Source organism: Triturus cristatus, chromosome 5_1 (genome assembly GCF_964204655.1).
Source record: "Triturus cristatus chromosome 5_1, aTriCri1.1, whole genome shotgun sequence".
NCBI lineage: Eukaryota > Metazoa > Chordata > Amphibia > Caudata > Salamandridae > Triturus > Triturus cristatus.
Genome location: NC_140587.1, coordinates 217,405,265 through 217,428,974, shown reverse-complemented (window position 1 = coordinate 217,428,974; position 23,710 = coordinate 217,405,265). Strand labels below are relative to the sequence as shown.

Sequence of the window (23,710 nt, the reverse complement as noted above, 5' to 3'; positions counted from 1 at the left end):
GCATGTGCTGACAGGATGGGGTCAAACATTTCGTGAAACTGCTAACAGATCAAGTAAGAGTTTGAAACAGAGTTAGAAGTCAGATTTCCTGTTTTTTAAACTATCTCTATTGAATAGGAATCAATCTTCGAAAATACTTTTCTTAGTATCCAAGCAACACCTGCTGATGTGGGGACGAAAAGATGTCTGACACCCCGAGGAAAAACAAGATTAATAATTGAGATTAGCAAATAATAAATATAGGCAAGCCATGTTACAGTTCTTTGCTTGTATTAAACAATTCAATTTTGGGACTTGCACATCCGATTGTATGTCATCGATGATTTGCATAGCTTTGCTATTTGTTATGGTGATTAATTAAAAAAAGAGTAAAAACAAACAAATTGGAACTTGCAGGTGAACTTTGAAAGTGGTAAAACCCTTCCCGAATAGAACAATTTAATTTCCAAAATAAATGTGCTAAAAGCCAGGTTTTACAGGCAGCTTTCAGGGAACACTCATAGGATATTACAAAAACATATCACTGTGGCAAGAAAGCTCGCCCCTTCACAGTGGCATTGAAAGTGAAGATTCATTCCACACTGTCCACCTAAAAACTTGGAAAACCTGGCGACAAATCAGAACGCTTCGATAAAAGTTCTCTAAGGATTGTTAACAGAGTTGGAGTTGCATTTCAAATCGGTTTAAGGAAGCAATCTGGACGAGTTGTAGAGCTATTTTCACAACACTACTATCCAGACTTCCGTTCTAAAAGTGCAAGAAACTCTTCTGTAACTCAAACAAAAATTACAATCCTAGATTCTCATCTGAACATCTCCTCGAAACCAATTCTCCACCCGCCGAGGTTACATTAGAAGGAAAGAGAAAGTGGAGAGACAAAAAACAAGTACTCCAGCATGGAACTCTCTAAAGCCTTCCCCTGTAGAAGACCCCAATGGCCTGTGCATCCGGTCCCTGTGAACCCAGACCAGAACAAGCCCCATTTTTGTCCTCCACAGTAGCACCAAAAATAAATTAAGCCCAGATAAGGGCCCAAACTGTACAGAAGGGCCCTTGCGGAGTTAACTTGGGAACAAAAAAACTTCCTCTCCTGGAATTCAACATTCCCCCTCGCCAGATATCCCACCGATGCTACTACGCCTCTACAACCCAACTCCTGCCTAATGGACATCAGCAGTAAAGCTGTAGTTGGTGGACAGTTCAGATGTATGTATGTATATATGTATGTATGTATGTACGTATAATTATTTCTAAACTGCAAATTGAGCTGGCTAGCAACGGAGCGCTGAACAAGGGGCAATTTCCAATGAGGATACATGGGGAGAGGGAAAAAAGGAAGGTGACAGTGCTTGTGAAAGCATGAGAAGTAAGCGGATCTATGAAAGATTGTCTTCAAGAGGTGAGTTTTGAGCTTCTCCTGAACTAGAGTAGTGCGGGTGCTGTCCTGGTGTCAAAGAGGATGTTATTCTAGATTCCAAGTGCATAGGCTGAGAAGGCTTGTTTTTTCCCTTCCTGCATTGTTTAGTCCCTAATCTGGTGATGTCAGAGCTCCTCGTCTGGTGTTAACCTCCAGATATCGTTCGTTTCGTTAGGTAGATAGGGGTCTTGGTGTAGAGGACGTTGAACGTGATACAGCAGATCTTCAGGGTGATCTTGGCTTGCAGGGGGTTGCCAGTGTAGCTCCTTTAGCACGAGGGAGATGTGGTCGGATTTAGTCCGTCCCTTGATGATCTACGTATGCAATCTGACATGGCTACCTATTATTTTTCAAGATGTATCTTAGCATATGTATTCACACGTACCTTCCTTTTCTTTGTCCATCCTACCACTTCCAAGTAAACTCTCAGTTGTATGTATAACAGAGTTTAGGGAGTAGGGTGAGGAGAGGACATGTTGGACGAATCTCATTATCTTCGGCCACAGAGAGCAGCACTGGCCCTAAGGTTTGACAGATCTCATAGGCTTAGCCACTAAAGCCACCTCTAAGGTTACACAATTTTAAACAGCATACATATCACTAATGTTACAGCAACATCACAGGGTAGGGGATCAGACAGCTGTACCAAGGATAAATAAGTCCATAAAAGCTACAACAATCTAGATTATTAAATACTTAAATAAGTCATGAAATGGCAGCTATCACGACAGGAGACTTCTAAGAGCACACAATTAATGTTATGAAAAGCAAGATCAATACAGATGATGAAATGCTTTAACATGAGACCGCAACCACAGCAAGAAGTCCCTTCTGACACCAAGGTAATAACAACACCAAGGGTTTCCAATAAAGCAAAAATTGCCCAACAAATATTAACCTTCCACATGTATTGGAAAAAAAAATTTCCCCTCAAACATGTATGCACACTTTGGTCTCAAATATTTGTTTTTTTCCTAAATAAACCCACCTTTTCCTGCATACCAGGTTAACACTTTGTGAAAAAGCACATGTTTTACTGTAAAAAAACAGGCTTTAATTTTATGTAAATAAATATGTTCCCTGAACTTAAAACTTGACATTTAGTGTTTTGGGATGGACACTCCCTTTGAATGGCTCTGGAGAGCTTGTCTTCAATGTTAGAAAGTCTCTGCATGTTTGGGACTTTTTAGTTGGTGTTACTGGTGTGGGCAAGGGTTCAAAGTTTTTACTTGCTGCTGACTGGTACAGAGGGGATCAACCCCTGTAGGTCCACAGTCTCTAACACAGACTAGCTGCATCCAGTGAACACCAATAAATCAAAGTGTTGCCAAACTTCTGGAAGTTTAACGGTCAAGTTCACAGCCTTTTTTTTTTTGCAAAAAATTTTTTATTGCATATTTTCAATTACAAACACCTTGCAGTAATTACCCTCGTGCTGATGAACATATCCGATTGCCAGAAATCAATGCGGTACACAATCCTATTCGCTGTGTCAAGTTCACAGCCTTTTGATTGAGTTGGCTGCTGATACCTCGGTTCCTCTCCTCCTGGAATTTACATTGTAGAGAAATACAGCACTTTGTGTACAAATCGTGTCCATGTGCGTATGGTGCCTTTTTAGAAAATAATGAAAGACACCATATCTGGAAAATGTATGCGTCAAAGGCACACCAGATAGACACAATTAAGTTCACAGAAACGGTGTCTATAAGGGACAGTTGTGTATTTGCCACCTTTTTAAATAAAGACATAGCATTGCTAACACAAAAGGGATCGAATTCGAGGCATTTTGCAGTCGTTCATAACAGTTTCCAAGCAATTATTGCAAAACGGCTTCTTGGACCACGAAAACAATCTTCACACAAATGGCATGCAAAGGACTTTATGGATCCAGCACATTTTATTCTCTAGTGACGTTCTGCATTCCTATTTGATGTGGTATATATTAAAAATAAACTGGTATTGCATTTTAAGAAGGGGCATGTGTGTTTCCTTGGGATGCAGCACTCTGCGTCACTCATTCAGAAAGCGCTGTCCTTTCGCCAACAACACATTGCATTTTGGCACTTGTTGCTCCTCTTACAACGTTGTTGAGTTCAGAAAAAGTAGTCTTCACACGTCATGGAATCCCAGAACAACAATGCGGCAAAGCACTTTGAGACCGTAAAATGGTGGGAACGTCTTACAAACACACATCACATATTGCAACTTGGCAGTTGCCTTTTGTACTTTCTATAAACCTCTATACCTTTCTGCCTTCATAATAAGAATTATCATATCCTAGAAATGTATAAAATGTATGCAAATATTGGCATAAAGAAATTCCGTTTGCATGTGTTACGGCAATAAAGCCAGAACTATTGGCTTTGCCAATGCTGACCATCATCAGCAAAAAAACACACTGACAAATTCAGTAGATGTACACTGGCAAAGCTGCAAGGTGAGACCTTTTGGCTGAGCCACTGCTTGTTGTCTTGCATCTGCTCTGCTCACCCTATCACGTTCTAATACCTACAGGTGTATTCTACTTTTGTATCAAACAAGATAGCACTATTGTAGCATTTAGTCATCTGTAGGTCAGAATAAAGATTATACAACTAAGCACGAACATGGTAGATGAGTTAAGGGGATACATAGGTAATTGGATGTTTCTCTCTTGAATTTACCAATAAACAGCCCTAGTTCGCAGTTAGGTCACATACCTGCATTTCCAAGAAATTGTATGTGCTTTGAAATATTGTTCCCTGATCCTTCTGTGGCAGAATTATCAATTCGAGACTAACTAACGGTTGTCACTGGATTGGGTATATGGCTTTCTTTCCTGTGTATAACTTTTTAGAACTACTCAAAGAGATTTAGCCATTTAGAAGAACTAGAAATGCTGAATGGCAGTACCATTGTGGTAGCAACTCAAATGATGTGACTAAAGATCAATATAACAGAATTGAGAAAAGCATAAGGTATGTTTCTAAACTTGTATTATGTTGGCTCCTAATACAGAGAATTAACATTTCCAAATTATCAACGAGAACTCTTAGGTAGCAAATCAGGTGTTTCACCTTCTTAGCAGCTGTTTAAGACATTAGCCTATTTGTTTGTCAAGAAAGTGGAACATATTAGGAATTTTACTGAGAGAGAACATTTTCAATATCCCTTGCTTAGGACCTCGGTCACTTCTCCATTACCTAAATGCCCTATTCATAAAACTATGAAAGTCATTTCTTTGCTTACATTTGGCTAAACATTTGATCGTTGCTCGGTTTCTGTATTTCAGCAGTGCGTGGTGGTTATTGGGGATAAGCTGATACTTGTTATCACCAACTATTTTAAAAGCAAGGTATACTTGCAACTAAACTTAAAAGGGCAGTAACCTTACCTCTTCTAACCACAAAAATACGAATTCTTCTGTTCATGTTGATTTCCAACCTATCCCCTCCTACAGACCGCAGTCAAGATTCTAGAAAACCATGCCGCTTTAGAGTTGTGTTACTTTTTGGAGGATAATGACAGCATGGCGGAAGTACAATTTGATTTTAGCATGGCACATAGCACAGAATCTTTGCTCATAGCTGGGTTAGGTCACTTAAGAATGATACCGAAGGTGAAAAGGATGAAAAAGACGGGAAAGATCCCTCAGTAAAATATCGGCTACGAAAATACAAAGTCACTGCGCTAACAGCAACTATACTAGCAACTCACCGTAATTCTGAAGCCAGCTGCACGCATCTCCGAGTTGGAGTCGGAGGGCCACGTGTTCGTATTCTACAGGCCGGCCATCTCATAGACTCCTTCAGATCGCTCTTAAGCCGCTTATGGGAATAAGCGAAAGTGGAAGAACATGGCTGTCTAATAAGTAAGGAAGTAAAACGCGAGTGTGCAGCACAACGTTGGAGGAAGAATAAAGTAAGAATGTCCCTTTTTACGAGCGACTGTAGTGGTGCACGTGTTCTGCCTGTCTCTAATATGGTGCCTGAAATGTGACCACGCATCGGTCCCAATTGCCGGATTGCCTAAATTTAACATGGCGTGAGATTAAGAATGTGAAGCACACATGTCTTGGGCAGAATTGTAAGCAAGTCTATCGGAATATAATCAATCAGTAAATGAGTGAGCCTGGAGATTTGGATATACAAAGGAGGTAATATGGTTTGAGCATCAATCTTATGCAAGATGTCTGAGATGCCTCGTCCCAACATTGGGATCTAAAGCTCATGGTCCTAACATGGAGATCTAAAGTGTCTGAACAGTCTAGCCACTTGGGAAACAAGCCTGCAGAGGGTCACAACTAAAATCCTGTAGAGGGTCGCAAATAAAACAAAAAGAAAGACAGTACAGTCTAGCCACTCGGGAGACAAGTCTGCAGACGGCCTTAACTAAAATTCAGAAAATAACTGTTCGGAGTTTGAGAAAACCTGTTCTAGGGAATCAAATCCATTCGGAAAGCTCATTTGTTAATACCCACAGAGGAGAACACTGCACACTGTGTAGAGGGAGCTCTGTACACGCTGTGGAGAGAGAGTTCACTTGTAAAAACCCTGGGAAGGAACACACTGCAAACTGTGCAGAACCCACTGTCCTGGTACGCTACAACGTGCTGATCTACGAAGATTAACATTAGAGTTGTCTTACCATTTAAAGTAGACTGTAGCTAAATATATGCAAAGTCCTCAGGCCGGGAAAAATACCAGCACTAAGATGGCCGAGAAAGAAAATAAGTCAAACCTCAAGACGGTAAAGTCTGACCCGCCGAACCCAGATTACCTGGTCAAGAATAAACAGGACAGAAATGCAGCAATGGAAACAATACTAGTGAAGCTTGCAGAAGTCCATGACCTAGCAAAATCTACAAAGGAGAATACAGAGTCTATGCAATTAGAGATCTCGGCAATCGCGAAGATATTAAAGAGACTAACAATAGGATGGTTAAGGCAGAAACCAGAATAGGCCATCTTGAAGATGGAATGACCTGCACACAAAAGTCAATATCGAAGCTTGAGTCATTCTCATATGCATTTGCCAATTATCCGACCTGGAGGATGGAAATCGGAGAGGAAACCTATGTATTTTTGGCATAGCGGAAGGCAGTGAGGATGAGGCGGGCTCTTGTGTGGCCTCCCTAGAGAAATGGTTACCGCAGGTTACTAATCTGACCTTCGAAAAACCTCTAGAATTCTACAGAACACATATAGTCCCCGCCAAAAGAATGATCAATCAACTGCATCCAAGACCCATCGTATGCAAACCACTTAGGTACCAGCATGTAGAGCTCATCCTATCCTTTATGAGAAAACCGAACCATATCACTTGGAATAACAACAACATTTTTATTGCACAAGACTATTCAAAAGCTACAGTCGATATTAGGAAAAGCTTTCTTGCTCTTCGATCCAGGCTGAAGGTGCTGGGATTCCAATTCTCCTTCGCAGGCCCAGCCAGATACCGCGTAACTGTTCAAGGCACTCCCCATCTCTTTACAGAAGGAGTAGCTCTCAGAAGATTCCTGGATAAAGCCGAAGAATACAAGATGGACACTTCTACACCAAGCGATCCGGCAGTTAGACCCAAACGCTGGATCTCACTAAAAATTATGGTAGTCTGATTCATTCTGACTTCACTAAAATCTCTAGCACTCAATGAGTTGAACCATACCATTTCCCCCTATTGCTGTAGTATTAGACAATTAGGTATTAGAATAATAGACGCCCTTAACGTTACATAGTTGATATATATTGTAGGAGTGTATTAACGGTGTGTATTAATTGTCAGGGTACTCCATAAAGCAGCATATCAGTGATATCTGACATTGAAGAAGGCCAATGTTCTCAATGCTTTAAATGTTCTAAGGTTTTAAAAGTTTCATAGTGGTCATTGCTACGTAAAAATATCAGCTTCAACTAGCGTCCCTGAAGAGGAACGCTTTCCTTGTTCTCGCCATGTCTGTTGTTATTAAGGGGGGGGGGGGGAGAGTGGTTTAGGGGTGTTGAGGGGGGATAAAGGGTTTCTGATCTTATGTTATTTTTCTTGGTTCACCAGATTCTCATTTATTTTTCTTCTTGCTCTTTATTCTTTGATTTTCGCCATTGTAACACTCACCTACCACAACCGTGCTAATATCAATCGGGAGTCGGGGGACCCCCTTACAAGCAATCTCTAACAAAATCATTGACACAAACCATAGAATACTGCTCAACAACTAAGGTACGGGAAATTGCAATAGATAACTTTAGACAACAACAGGCTCTGCGTTTACAAAATACTAGGTTTGCCTGTTGAAACTGAGGCCCATGATCGTTGCCAAATAACAAATGACACACCAGCACCAACAAAATATTACAATAGTATCACTAAACGTCAAGGGCCTGAACTACCCAGTTAAAAGAAAAAAGGTCTTAGATTATATTCGTAAGCAGAATGCGGATATTATTCTCGTACAAGAAACAGAAATAGACACTCCACTAACGGAATCTCTATGTAACAATCAATTTACGGAAATTGCCTATTGAGCAGTTTGCTTCCACTGGACAAGTATCTGATACTCCATCAAAGGCCATTATATTGGTAATACCCAAGGAGGGCATAGATCCTCTCCTCACCAAAAACTACAGGCCGATCTCCCTGATTAACATGGACTGTAAGCTATATGCCATGATATTAGCCAAACGGATACAAAAGCACTTAACTAAACGTATCCACCCATCCCAGGTAGGGTTCCTCAAACACAGACTGTCTAGCGATAATTCAAGGATTTTTTGCCATGCGATTGAAAAAGCGTACTTGTCCAGCCCTCCAACGGTAGCCATCACACCTGACGCTGAGGAAGAGTTTGACAAGGTAGACTGGGTATTCCTGCGTATGACGCTAGAAAAGTTCAACCTGGGGAACACCTTAATGAACATGATTATGGCGCATTTTATTCCTGATGACGGACACCTTGAAACCTCTGAACATGTGTTATCAGCTCTTCTGCCTCTCCTTTCCTCTGCCATCTTATGCGGAGCACAGTTGTACTCCTTCATTTATGTTATCCCCGCTGCAGATATTCATCATTATTCCCGGTCCACGAGTCCGAACTAGCCACCTTTAGATTACTCTTAAACTCCATTTCGAACTTTATGTCACTGCCCTTGCCCTCTCTGCGAGTAATCCTGCACTGCACTACAAGCCCCAGCCTTACCGACGAGGTTACTGCTCTAAGCCCGTCCTGTGTCATCAGGGGCATAGCTATCAACGTGCACCAGGTAAGAGACACCGAAGCCCAGTACATCCCAAATATAGATTTTTTTCCTTTTTTTTACTACCAAATTAGAAATGGTGGTCTTATTTTCCTTGGTTGCACTAGGGTCTATTGCTCCCTTGCTCTGCCACTGTGTGTCATGCACTTCAATGCTGGCCTTAGGTTTTAAGACTCAAGGAGCAGGGGTCCCACAGTATTGCAGACTATTGTTCAGTTGCAGAGATCTGTCCATTTTCATAAACCGCAAGCAGTGCACAGAAATATTCCTATGCTCCAGTTGAGTTAGTAATGAGGATTATACTTACACTGGTGAGGACACAATGAAAAGGCCTATAGAAGCTGAAAGTCTTACTTCTCGTATTTTATTGACAACAGCAGCAAGATTTTTTGAAATAAATGCAATTCAGTGTTTTTGCATATAGATTCCAATTTATAAATATATTAAGAGATTGCAGAGGTCTGAATTGCACATGGCGGGCTGTATCAAGAGACCGGTCAGCTGGACATGCACACTTCATTTTACTCCAACGTCTGGCTGGCTGTTTCTGCCACAGGCCATGCCCCTACCCACACCAGTCAACGAGATGGAGCGTCGTGCCCCAGCTGTGTAATACCAAAGGAGAATGGAAGGTGGGGCAAACAATTTAAGTTAAAAATACAACCAAAAATTAAAATGGCTTTGTTGTGTGGTGCTTCAAATTGGGAGGGTAATGCCCTACTATATCTATGGACGAGCTGTCCCGAAGTATTAGGATCAGGACTGGGTGCTGGGAAATTGGCCAAACTTATCCTTGAAACAACCGAGACACCGAGAATTAAAAGAAAATCAGACATCTGAAGGGTTAATTTCTGGCCAGTAAAGATTGGCACGTACCCCTTTCCGAGTGCTTTGGTGAAAAACTTGAGAGTAAAGAATCCCCATATTCAAATAAAACAGCAGGCAGTGCCAGCTGCATCAGTTCACAGTGGATTACTTAATGCCCTTTCTTAAGTTTGGGTAAGGGTTTACTTAAGGGCTTAACGGCTGCAAACAATGGAAAACATGTTGCAAAACTGGTACTAGGAACATTTAGATTTGCTCAACCTGTCTTACTTTGGAGACTTTGCACTGATTACCTATTAAGGAAATAACAGGATGGGGAGCTATCCAAACAAGAGTGGGGCATTAAGATAAACATAAAAGTCAAATAGTCATGATCAAGCCCCGGGGGGTGGGTGCAAAGCCAAATCTAGTTAGTACTGTATGCAACGCTGTCTGCGAAAGGCAGCTTGGGCTGTTGATAGCAAGACAACTAAAAAGCAGCAACTTAGAAAACCAACACGGCAGCAATCAGATTAACGGCAGCAGCTAGGGGAAGCGGGAACAAAAGGTTACAAACAGATGAATCAAGTTCCCTGAAACATGAGAAAAGGATAAGGGAGTAAGGGCCAGATGTACGACCATTGGATTTAGCGCCTCCTAATTTGCGACAAATTGTGAGTGACAAATTGCGAGGCGCTAAATCCAATGTACAGTGTCTCAGATACTGTTTGCGATTCCCAATGGGGTCGCAAATTGCGAGGCTCATGAATGTTAATGAGCCACTCGCAATTTGCGAACCCATTGCGAATGACTGGCCCTCCCAGGGATGGTGGCCTGCTGGACTCAGCAGACCACCATGTCTGGGACTGCTTTTCAATAAAGCAGGTTATTTTATTTAAATGCAGCCCGTTTTCCTTAAAGCAAAACCCGATGCATTTTTTTTTTTTTTTTTTTAAATGAAACTTTTTCGTTTCATTTTTTAAGGGCGGGTAGTGGTCCCTGGGCCCACTGCCTGCATTAAAAAATTTTTTTAGAGCTAGTCACAAAGGGGAAGGGGTCCCTTGGGGACTCCTTCCCATTTGCAACTCCATTACCACCCTCTTGAAGAGGTTGGTAATTTGCAAGTGTTTTGCGACCGCAATTGCGGTCACAAAACATTCATACATGGCTAGGGACTCACTATTAAGCAGGGAAGGCCCCTTCCTAATAGCGAGTCGCAAAACACTATTTTGCGAGTAGCAAAATAGTGTTTGTACATTCACCATGTAGGTTTTTGCATGCGCAAACCGGTCGCAACCAAGTTTGTGCATGCAAAAACTGGTCGTACATCTGACCCTAAGATTCTTATGCAAAGACAGTGCTGGAAAAGAAGTTATGATTTGATTATTATAAGAATAATGGGACTGTGCCTATAAATATGATTTGTGACCTCTGTCTACTGGTTAGTATATATCACTCATACCCCCTCCTGCAGTAATGTGGTCTTCCCTCCTGGTAAATGCCTGTGCTGATGGGGATCTCTTGAGTCCCCACCAATGCTGTGATGAGATTTATCTGTCTTCTACGCTTTACTCAGTTTCATTTTGGGCGCTATGCTCTAGTGGGGGTTGTGGTTATGCAATATCTGGAAGTCTAATAAGATTCAGCCCTTATGCAACAGGGTTAGTCCTCCCAATGGCTAGCAGCATCCCCCAAGAGTAATAAACCACTAATGCAAAGAACTGGATTAGCTGCCTAAAATGATAGGGTTTCTTCTGCTTAACCTCTAGGGACAATAAATACATCGAAGCAACGTCAGACTTGGATTTTCAGACTCCCTGGGGTGATCATTTCAAATGCCTTTTCATTCTCAGTCTCAGAAATGTGATCCCATGAAGCACATGAAATACAGAACAAAATACTAATGCCAACTCAAAAGATTGTTTTTCTGAATAACGCTCTGGATTATATTTTCTTATGCTGCTCAGAATTGTAAGAGTAGCGAGCACAGTGTATTTCGTAGACAAGGCCGTTTAATCAGCAACAGAACATCAGGTGCAAAAATACAAGGGAAAAGTAGTCCCGGTGCTGAGGCAGATACATTCAGATTGAACTAGATTCATCAATTTGTAAAGCATGAGAGTGCAGCCTTCTAAGGAAATGACACTTCCACTCATGAGATGGCCTCTGAAAGAGATGCATCTCTGTAGTTAAGTATTTCTAAAACTTTGAAAGTGCGGCAGCGAGGGTGCGGGTATGCCAGTGGAGGCTAAACCAGAGCACCGCCTCTTGGGGCTGATCCAGAGGCACAAGAAATGTAAAATGGCTTCTAAGTTGCTGCTATTAACCTTGGTACTGGCCAAACGGAGGGTAGCTATAAGCTGGATGAGCACACAAACCCCGACATTGGACAGCTGGATAAGGGATGTAGGAAAATGGTCTCTTGCAGGGGAATTGCACATGAAAGCCTGTAGAAAGGACGAAAATCTAGCCGAGGACATTGCACTCTGGAGAGAATTATGCAGGGAGCTTCTAAACCCAATAGGAAATGGAGATGGTCAGAATGCTACCTCAGATAGCAACAGCGAAATGTTAAGTCGAGATTTGTGTGATACAGTATATATGTATGATGTTACTCTTACATTATGTTATAAACACGCACTATTGATGTGACATTGGATTATGCCACTAAATGGAAACAACCGAATGGATGAATGGAGATATGTTGAAGGCTGTGTACAACTGCCCTGTTATTATTTGAAAAATGTAATAAATAAAGTTAAAAAAATAAAAGTAGTTCTAAAACTTAAAATCAATATCCGCTTTAAGGGTGTTTAACTACCACATGGAGTAATTCACTCCGAAGGTACTAGCTCTAGTATTTAAATTTAACAGTTCTGATTTGGTTTTTTACTAAATTGATTCTAACAACTTCACTTTTCCCACAATAAACTGATGGAATAGGCAAGGTTGAACAGTTAGGTGGAAGAAATAGATTTCATTGCAGAAAGTGGGAACATCTGAGAGGGTAGGAGTTTTGCAGAGTGAATGATGAAAAGTACCAAGGAAGGGCGCAATGGGTATTTAGCTGTGGCTACTGAGTGCCAAATTCCCAGAGGCATTAGCGCCTGTAAACGTATGCTTACAGTTAAAAATGTCTTCATCTACACCTAGGGTTGGGAACCAAAAACAGCCCTAGCACAAATATTCAGATGAAGCATCCCCCCCCTGCCACCCACTTCTTCCCCACATTCTCTTTCCATCCATCCACTTCCTGCCTTTCTCTTCCCACTCTCTGATCTCTACACACACTCTTCCCTCTCTCCTGTCTCTCTCTTTGCCTCCCACTGTGATTGCTACAATAAAGTGACAGAGACTCCATCAGCGGCCCTGGGACTTAAATAATAAATCAGCCGCCCCAAGGCACCAGCCCACCAGGGAAATGCCCAATAAAATTATAGGCCATTCCGGCCACAGTTATGCCTGTCAGAAATCTACAGGCTCTAGTGGTTTTCCTCATGCGTAATTCTATACCACAGGTGCATAGTTTATACTGTGGTAACCCCCAGACAGGGGTGACAAGGGGCAGAAAAGACATGGTGTGCCTCACACGTCTATGAACACCCACAAGCTTGTGAGTTTGGCCGCTGCAAGCTTAAATCTGACACTTTTACACACTGTAGATGATGGGAGTTTTACTCCAGCAAAGGGCTGGAGCAACTCCTCTCCCAGGGCGAGAAGGTGAATGGATCACCTCAAACCCTTCAGGTATGCAGAAGAAGAGGTTTTCAATGGTAAAATGTATTCCTCATGAAGGCACAAAAGATTGCATTTCTCAGGTGCGTAATATTGTATGATATATACATTGGAGAAATGGGAGCCCCAGGAATATGTCACATGACTTTCCCAGCAGTGTACATGGAAACGTACGCCTGGGGTACGAATTGGAATGTTTGTGAATTGCAGAAAAGTGTAAAAAAACGTTCAAAAGGAAATGTGAATCTCCACATGTACCTTTTACACTTTATTGTCAATTGGGTCCAAAGTGTTTTAAGTATCAGTGATATAATGATGATGATATTTTGATTTTAAGGGCCATGAGCAGGGAGATATTAGTTTCAAGTGATTGAGTTTTCCAAATATAAGCATAAAACAAACATATTTTAATATACAACGAAATGCTAATGGTTGATATCAATAATGAAGAATGTTTATTAAATATTTAATTACTTTTTGTGAAACACAATTCAACTACTTTGTTCCAACAAAGTAGTTAAGCTTTACTTTATTACTTCTTTATCTACTTACTTTTTTTTACTTTAATCATCTACTTTGTTTTGATTGCATTCATCTCTAATTTTCAAAGATATTCTACCCTTTCCAGTGATTAGTTACTTCGTATAAAATAGCAACAACAAAACATTGTGGAAGATCCCTCCTTGAAATACTCTGTTAATCTTTAGGGTCTCTAACGTCTGCGTCCCTATGAATGTCCGCTTTAACTCTAGACGGGGAGAAGACCACTCCATAGACCTCACACTGCACGCACTTATTTCCATGAAGCTAGCGATTGAAACAAATGAAATTAGCATAAAACCAGACCATAGGTGGTGTTTTTTTTTTTTACAATAGCTCATTTACAATAGCTGCAGCACATTCCAAATAAATCATGTGACCCACCTACGCAACTGCTGAATTCTTAGTGAATTCTACAAGCATGCTGACTACTGATGTCATTACCATTACCTGAGGATCTCAAATGCTTTTTCATAACTGCAGTGGCAAAATTAGGGAAAAAAATAGGATCACCCGCATTCGTGGCCGTGCTTTTCCTCTCTCCACAAAATGGATTCCAAATCGAACTTTGGACCTTCTTCAGAGTTTGATGGGTTACTCTGGTAAAACATGACTGATATCCTGTGCACCGTATTGCAAGTGCCATAGACTATAATACACTTGTAATATGGCTGAGGGGTCATCCGCCAAGTTTGTGACAAAGTGTCCCATCTGTCAAACTCTAAATTAGGCCTTTAGTAGCTTTCAGGTGGAAAATGAAACTACCAAGAAGCCTCTTGTTAAACCCCCTAATGGCTACACGTGCATCTGCAAGAATAGCCATGATAGACAAGCATTACTGCATTTGAATATATTCATCATAGTGAAGTTATTGATGAATTGCATTTGGGTATTATGGTATCTTTCATCTCACCTATATTTAGTACAGGCTCATCCTGCACATAGCACTGCATCAGATCCACACAAGAAGAAAAGAGGCCTCAAACTCCAACAACCATCTGAATTCAAGCAATGAATGACAATATGCCTTAAAAGAAGTGAATAAACAGCACTGTCCTTTAGACACACATCAATGAAACTAAAGCTTCCTACAGATCCATCCAAGGAGCCAGCCAACCACTATACAATATAATGTATAACTAAATAATATGTCAGTCTGATTGAACATTCCTGGGAAACACCCAATATGACTAACATGTAAAGAAAACAAAACACAACCAAATTGACTACATACAATGTGAACCCACAACCTTCACAGGTGTCCAGATGATGAAAACGATTGTAAAGCGCTATATAAATGCACTTTACAAAACAAAGTACAAATCTGCTTGTTTTTGAACACCTGCTGCCACAGTTCCACATAGGTGACACTAGGAAGAGCATGAGAAAACAAGTCACATGTACCTTTGTTGTTGACGGTCTTGAAGTTCACCTCCAGTGTCTCCAGCGGCTCGGTTCCAATGTTCTCCAGTTTTATCACCAGCTGCTGGGTCTCCCCATTGTAGAGCTGCACCGACACGTTAGTGGAGACTTCATCTCCTGAAGAAGGCTGTAAAGTGCTGGCCGACCTACAAACACAAAGGTAATGATTAGGTAAAAACAGACCAGTTTCCAAGCCTACATGGCCTTGAACCTGAACACCTACTTAAAAGTCATGTTTCCTTAATACGCGGTGTTCATTTAGTGCACTCTAAACAGAGGGGGAAGAAGGTGTTTAGCTCCTGAACAAACAATGAAGAGGTTTTTGAGTAATACACTCAGCAATGCACAAAACGTCAAGTACTCCAAAAACCTTTTGGGCTGAGGTACAACATGACAATTTGCTACTTAACCATTAGCAACTACCTTGTTCTAGGGCTAAACAAATCTGCTGTGTAATACTGGTAAACATGAAGGTTTCTGGTTTTTAGTAAGCATTCAGTCCCCTGGCTTTTGGAGCACGACATTTTGAATTTGGTATGATTGCATGTTAGTCTGCCTTGAAATTATCACTGTTTGGCACATGGAAACTGATGGCTTTGTTCGAAAAATGGGTCATGGGAACACCATATTTTACAGATTGTTACTGACAAAGACTTTGTTTCACTTTTATTAGCACGATTTACATTAAGCAAGCAGTACAACCAAACAGACTTTAAAAACTGCACTTCACTGGATCATATACTGGTTGCAGCCAAACCCTGACTGTAAACGCAACAAGACAGTATTTATTTGACTTGAATATCCTAGGCAGACTCAAACTAAATGATGTATTGCTTGTAACATTCAGAGGAACATCTCACCATCGACTAAGGCCCTGACAATTCAGCATTTTCTGCACCATGGGTTGAGACTGCAACATGATTTAAGGCCTCACTCAGCCCTCCCGTGTTTTTTTTAAATTGCTAACCCAGGGGTCTCCACATTTTTGTGTTGGGAGAGCTACTTCGATCAGTGAAAATCATTGTAAGCTACTAAGGGCTAAGCAACTCGCACATTGTTCCTAGAGACCCGCCACATCCAGCTTTAAGCCTACTTTTACAGAGCAAATACAGTGATTTGAACAAAATACTTAGAGCGCCCCTAGAAACACAGATAAGAATGAATTGGATTTGTGTTGTCACCATACTATGTACTATGAGAAAGAAGAGTGAGTTTGCAATAAAAGTAGTGCTGTTTTGAACTCAATGTAAGCTGAGAAATTTATGAAATTTATGAGATATTTATTGAAATGCCAACACGAGACTTCGTTCTTCTCCACTGTGCATGTTTAAGAGTAAACTCCCTGTTCAACTTCAGAGCTGACTTATTATTATACAAGTCTCTGCTGTCTTAACGTTCCCTTGAAAGGGCGGACTTTTCTTTTTTGATTCAGCTTTCTTCCAAGCTGGAAGTATAAACTGAATCAAGAAAGAAGTGTCAGACGGTTCATGGCAACGTTGATGCAACTGAGAATTATATAATAAGCTCTGAAGAGATCCCTCTTAAACATGCACAGCAGAGAACTGAGTTTCATGTGGGCATTTCAATAAATAACAACGTCTGCATTTCATCAGCTTCCACTGAGTTCAAAACAGCACTACTTTTATTGCAAACTCACTCTTTTTTTTTTAAAACATCTTTTTTTTAAACTGTTTTCTCACTTGACCACATATGACGGTAGTTACAGTAATTTGTACCCAGTTGACAATTCAGTCTTACCACCTTTGGCTCCCGGGTGGACATAAGGACATCAATAGTATTCATTCCAGGAAACACAAACCCTACCAGTATCTACATATAATCGGCAAGGGCACCCCTTCGACCAAAAAGAGAGCTGCACTTTCTCCTAGCCATGTCTTTATGGGTGATGGTCCTCCAACGCACAATCCCAGTCTATACTTTTGCCATGACGACCGTATTCTCTCCCACTTTTTGGTGCACCCTCTTCCTTTATAAACCATTTCTTCTGCCCTTTGGCACCAATCCAGGTGTCATTCCCACTCCCTTAGTGTTGGCGGCGAGGGCGACCCTCACCTCCTTGCAATGTTCCTTTTGGCTATCCCAGCCGCCAGAGCCAGCCAGATTCCTGTGTACCTGGGCCAGTCAAAGTCACCTTTAATCATCAAGAAGAGCCATTTTGCATCCATAGGGACCAGCACAGTCGAGGTCATTCTTATCAGTGTTTCTAGGACACTCAATGTATTTTGTTCAAACCACTGTATCGGCTCCGTAAAAATTAGGCTTAAAGTCAGTGAAGCTGGATGTGGAGGGTCTCTAGAAGCAATGCGCGAGTTGCTAGGCATTTAGTAGCGCACAATGATTTTCACTGATCAAAGTAGTTCTCACTACATAAAAGGTTGGAGACCCTTCTGTATTCTGACACTTATTGATTAACTTATAATTGATTAACTGAACACAAAGCACTGATCGTTTTAGTAAAAAACGGAAGAGAGGAGGATGAGACTCTATAGTCTCCTAACTGCACAATGTGCAGTCTGGGACTCAAATCCCAACTTCCCCACTTTACCAAATTGACTAACCCACAGTCTGTCACTTTATTTCTCTATTTATCATTTACCTTAACCATACAGTTTGAGAGCACATTGAAGTAATTCAGTAAAGGATCCGTGCGCTACAAAAACCTCGCTTATAAATGGTAAGTATAAAATAATGTTGCCTCACATTTAATATCAATATAGGGGATATAAATAGAGAACATGCCAAACTGACACATTTTGGGTAACTGGGGGCAACGTCGTCAGGGCATGAGGTATTCGGGATGTTCATGTTTAAATAAATATTACTTTCAATAAAAGTCACTCAATTCAGTGAATTAATTGTGTGTATTTGAGACACTGCTCAAAATTCTGAAAATACCCTTAATTTCACTTTAATGTTTTTATTGTTATGTTATGTTAAATAGTTTGTAGAGCGCGTGAATCACCCCCGTAGGGGTCTCTCAGCGCTGGCAGAACTGTGCGAAAATATAAAAGAGATGTCACTCCGTAAACATGGTGGTTTTCAGAATCTTCCTAAACCTGAGGTAGTTAGAGCATTGTCTGAGCGCGAGGGGGAGCTGATTCCAAACCAGCGGGGCTTGATAGGAAAAAGATCTACCTCCCATCCGTGCTTTCTTTATCCTGGGAATAAGTAGCAGAGATTTGGAGCATGATCTCAGTTCACGGTTAGGGGTATATCGGTGGAGCCTTTCAGCAAGATATATCGGTCCGGGGCCCCACAAAGCTTTATGTGTCAAGCAACAGAGCTTAAACAAGACACGTTTCCTCACCGGCAGCCAATGCAAGCGATGGAGCAGCGGAAGAGAGGCTGATCTGAACGGAGCGTTAGTAACCAGTCGTGCAGCGGTGTTTTGCACCACCTGCAAGCGACTGAGGGCAGATTCATTAGTTGCGACCAAAAGAGCGTTGCAGTAGTCCATTTTATTCAACACAAGAGCTTGGACAAGCGTCTTGCGAAAAGAATCCGGGAGGAAAGGAAGGGCTTTCCTCAAGAGGCTCAGAGTGTAAAAGCAAGCACTGACTGTATGAGATACATGATCAGTCATAGTCATGGCCTGATCAAAACGAACACCGAGGTTCTTTACTGTTAATTTAGGTTGGGGAGCTGGGCCCAAATCAGTTGGCCACCAGGAGGGAGACCACATAGTGATGGCGTCCCCATAGAGAATGATCTCTGTTTTGGTGGCATTCAGCTGAAGATAGTTACCGCTCATCCACTTCGAAATAGCTAGCATACCCAGAGAGAAGGTGGATTGAGCTGTCGGAGAGGATTTGTCAAAAGGGAAGATCAATTGGGTATCATCTGCATAGGACACGGGGATGAACCCAAGAGATCTTAGAAGAGAGGCGAGGGGAGCCACGTAGATATTAAATAACGTTGGGCTCAAGCAGGAGCCCTGTGGCACACCCTTGTTCAAGCTTTCGGTGGTGGAGCGGAAAGGACCTAGGTTGAGAGTTTGTGTGCGTTCAGAGAGGAAGCTAGTTACCCAGCTCATCGCCATTCCCCCTAGTCCAGTTGCTTTTAGTCTTCCGAGCAAGGTCAGATGGTCCACCGTATCGAAAGCGGCGGAGAGATCTAACAAGACTAAGATGGCAGATTGTCCCTGATCAAGAGTCCGTCTGATGCAATCGGAAACTGCTACCAGAGCGGTCTCGGTACTATAATTAGCACGGAACCCTGATTGAGACGGGTCCAAGTAACCAGTTGTCTCGATATGGTTAGAAAGATGTTTATTCACGTGTTTCTCTAAGACCGTGCTCAGATAAGGGAGGAGGGAGATAGGGCGCAGATTGGAGAGGTCGTCCATAGGGAGTTTATTATTTTTTCGCAAAGGGATGACCTGTGCTGCTTTCCAAGCAAGGGGAACCTGCCCCTTACTTAAGGAGGCATTAAGAAGTGAGCTGACGGAGTCTGCAAGTACGAATGCGACAGATGCCGAGATTTTTGCGGGCATAGCATCAAGAGGGGAGCCGGATTTAACATTGCACAGTAGTGCGATGGTCTCGTCCCGTGAGAGGGGTGGAAAGGCCAACAGAGTTGTATATTTGGCAGCGGGGGAATCGCCAGTGTCATCAGGCCGTATAGTGAGGGGGGTTTTGGGAAATTTATCATAGATATTGTTGATTTTTTGAATAAAAAAGGAACTGATTTTATTGCAAAGAGGCTGGGAGTAGTTATTATCCAAATCACAAGCTTTGGGGCAAATAAAATCTTGCAGAATTTGGTGAAGAATTTTTGGGACATTGCCTGCCTGACTTAACTGAGAGGCTATATATGATTTGCGGGCTTGTTTTATTTCATTATGGTAGCGTGTGCGGGAAGCTCTATAGTTCAGTTTATCGGTGTCAAGATGCGTGCGACGCCACCTTCTTTCCAAGTTCTTGCAGCGGCTTTTGGTTGTACGTAATTCGGGGGTAAACCAGGCAGCCAAATAGCTCCTAGGAGCTTTAGTACAAATCTTAACGGGGGCAATAGAATTAATAGTCGCTAAAACAGAAGTGTTAAAAAGGGTAAGGTTGTCTTCCATATTATTTGCCTGGGGGTACCTCGGGGGCATGAAAGCAGTAGAGAAGGATTCTTGATGTATTTTGTACCATTGTCTATAGGAGAGTTGGGTGTGTGCTACCGATAAGGTGGACTTAGGCGGGCATTGCACATAAAAGTCAATAAATGCATGATCTGTCCAACACATAGGGCGGGGAGCCTTGCAGATAAGCCGATCAGTGTTGGAAAAAATTATGTCAATGGTATGTCCTGCCGAGTGTGTAGGGCCATCATTCTTTTTAGTAAGGTGCAATGTAGATAGATCAGAGATAAAGGCTGATATTTCTGGGAGTGAAGGGTTTTCGCTATGTATGTTAAAATCTCCCAGTAAAAGGAAATTCTTGGAGGCAATCGCGTGAGGGGCTATTATTTCCATTAGTTGTAAGGAAAAGTCCTTTACAGGGCCAGGGGGACGATAGACCAATGCCCCTTTCCATAAGTCAAGAGTGGCCATTTCCATTTTAAAAATCAAAATTTCAATTTGGGCGTTAGCCCGTTGGTCTAAGATGGTAATTTTGGCGCGCTCATTATGGATTATGGCAACTCCCCCACCTGTTTTCAACTGTCTATCAAGTCGCAGGATCTTATAACCATTAGGAATAGCGATCTTGATATCAGGGCCACTAGAGGGCTTCAACCAGGTCTCAGTTAAAAAACCCACATCAGGTAAGTCAGTACTTAGTAGGTCCCAAATATCCAAGGCATGTTTAGGGAGAGATCTCACGTTACCTAAAAAACCCTTCCAGGAATTACACTGGGTAGTCTTAGTTTTAGAAGTTGGGCTATGACTGATGGATTTAGTATCTGCAGAGATGGAGTGCACAGTATCAGGATTTTGTAAGTTTTCAGCTTCCAAAAGACTATGAAATCTACATAATGTACAGGATATAGGCCCTTCCAAGGCGTGTAGACCCACAATGGGGCATGACAGGCTAGCCCAGGGGCTTTTAGTTCGTATGTGCCTAAGAGCAGCCTCACTGTAAGAGATTTTAGACTTACAGGAAGAGGGAGTGAAGCCTGCAAAGTCCCTGGCGCCTGGCGGTGTCCTGGCGCGGACGGGCGCAGACGGGCTTGCCTTTGGCGCGCCTTCGGCGCGCCCGCTGCGCGCGCCCGCTGCGCGCTTGCGCCATGGCCCTCTAAGTAGCGTGTGGGAAGCAGACGCTAGACTGCTCCCCACGTTACCTCCAAGATGGCGGGCGGGCGTGCAAAAGATCGTAAAGCACAGTCCAGGAAGCGCAAGCAGCAAAGTCCGCCTTCGTAAGTCAAAGGATTTATTTTAAAAAGATAACAGAATGTCGGGATTGTTAAAACCGATCAGGGGAAAAGCACTTTTAAAAATACACAATAAAACGAAGGTAAAAGCCACAGATACAGGTGACAGCACTCAGCAACCTCGCACAGCGCCGCAGCCTCGATCTCCCGGCTCAAGCCTCAGGAGATATCGGCGCTGCGCGCTTGCGCCATGGCCCTCTAAGTAGCGTGTGGGAAGCAGACGCTAGACTGCTCCCCACGTTACCTCCAAGATGGCGGGCGGGCGTGCAAAAGATCGTAAAGCACAGTCCAGGAAGCGCAAGCAGCAAAGTCCGCCTTCGTAAGTCAAAGGATTTATTTTAAAAAGATAACAGAATGTCGGGATTGTTAAAACCGATCAGGGGAAAAGCACTTTTAAAAATACACAATAAAACGAAGGTAAAAGCCACAGATACAGGTGACAGCACTCAGCAACCTCGCACAGCGCCGCAGCCTCGATCTCCCGGCTCAAGCCTCAGGAGATATCGGCGCTGCGCGCTTGCGCCATGGCCCTCTAAGTAGCGTGTGGGAAGCAGACGCTAGACTGCTCCCCACGTTACCTCCAAGATGGCGGGCGGGCGTGCAAAAGATCGTAAAGCACAGTCCAGGAAGCGCAAGCAGCAAAGTCCGCCTTCGTAAGTCAAAGGATTTATTTTAAAAAGATAACAGAATGTCGGGATTGTTAAAACCGATCAGGGGAAAAGCACTTTTAAAAATACACAATAAAACGAAGGTAAAAGCCACAGATACAGGTGACAGCACTCAGCAACCTCGCACAGCGCCGCAGCCTCGATCTCCCGGCTCAAGCCTCAGGAGATATCGGCGCTGCGCGCTTGCGCCATGGCCCTCTAAGTAGCGTGTGGGAAGCAGACGCTAGACTGCTCCCCACGTTACCTCCAAGATGGCGGGCGGGCGTGCAAAAGATCGTAAAGCACAGTCCAGGAAGCGCAAGCAGCAAAGTCCGCCTTCGTAAGTCAAAGGATTTATTTTAAAAAGATAACAGAATGTCGGGATTGTTAAAACCGATCAGGGGAAAAGCACTTTTAAAAATACACAATAAAACGAAGGTAAAAGCCACAGATACAGGTGACAGCACTCAGCAACCTCGCACAGCGCCGCAGCCTCGATCTCCCGGCTCAAGCCTCAGGAGATATCGGCGCTGCGCGCTTGCGCCATGGCCCTCTAAGTAGCGTGTGGGAAGCAGACGCTAGACTGCTCCCCACGTTACCTCCAAGATGGCGGGCGGGCGTGCAAAAGATCGTAAAGCACAGTCCAGGAAGCGCAAGCAGCAAAGTCCGCCTTCGTAAGTCAAAGGATTTATTTTAAAAAGATAACAGAATGTCGGGATTGTTAAAACCGATCAGGGGAAAAGCACTTTTAAAAATACACAATAAAACGAAGGTAAAAGCCACAGATACAGGTGACAGCACTCAGCAACCTCGCACAGCGCCGCAGCCTCGATCTCCCGGCTCAAGCCTCAGGAGATATATTTTATTATATTTTTCATATTTGTTGCCCGATTTACATCTCACCTATTGTGGCCCCGGTGGCCCCAAATTGAGGGGCCTATCTTTCTTTTAGGTGGGTGATCCTGTGCCCACCAGTGACACCCCAAAACCACACTTTTAGGCTGCATGGATAGCCCCAGTGCCCCCTCGGCCACAGCGGACTCCCCACATGCTGCGGAAGCCGGCATTGCTACCGCCCGGCCGAAGAGGTTTTTTTTTTTTTTACTTGCTCCCACCATGCAGATGCAATGAGTGTTTCCCTACCCCTACCCCTTTTTAGGCATTTCGGCCCCAGGGAATGGGTACTCAGGGTCTATGTAGTGGGGCTGGGTGGGGGGATGGGGTTCCTGGGGCTGCATTTGTCTGGGGGAGTGGGGCCCCGTCCCCTCTCCTAAATTAACATCCCAGAATTGGGAGATGGGGTCCCTGGGGCGTTTAGAGGCTGGGGAGGGATGCTATGGTCGTGACCCCATTTGTATGGAATTTGGCCCCGGGTGATGGAGTCTGGGTCCTCAGCGCCTATTAAGGCTCAGGGAGGGGGACGTGCACCCCCTCCCCTTAATTAGGGTACCTGGACACAGGGGATGGGGCCCCCAGGGCACAAAATGGGCTTTGACAGCGGAGCCCCACTCAAATAATAAAAAAAAAATGGCAGGTGA

At 43.0% G+C, this 23,710-nt stretch overlaps 1 protein-coding gene across 3 annotated transcripts in view; it reads right to left on the bottom strand.

Moving 5' to 3' along the window:
- TRAPPC9 (trafficking protein particle complex subunit 9) overlaps window positions 1-23,710 on the bottom strand; it is a 2,530,995-nt gene that overhangs the window by 1,833,757 nt on the left and 673,528 nt on the right. For all 3 annotated transcript variants that reach the window (XM_085604860.1, XM_085604858.1, XM_085604859.1), the window contains exon 16: window positions 15,133-15,296. In XM_085604860.1, the coding sequence (XP_085460986.1) occupies window positions 15,133-15,296 (164 nt within the window). The remainder of the gene's footprint in view (window positions 1-15,132; window positions 15,297-23,710) is intronic.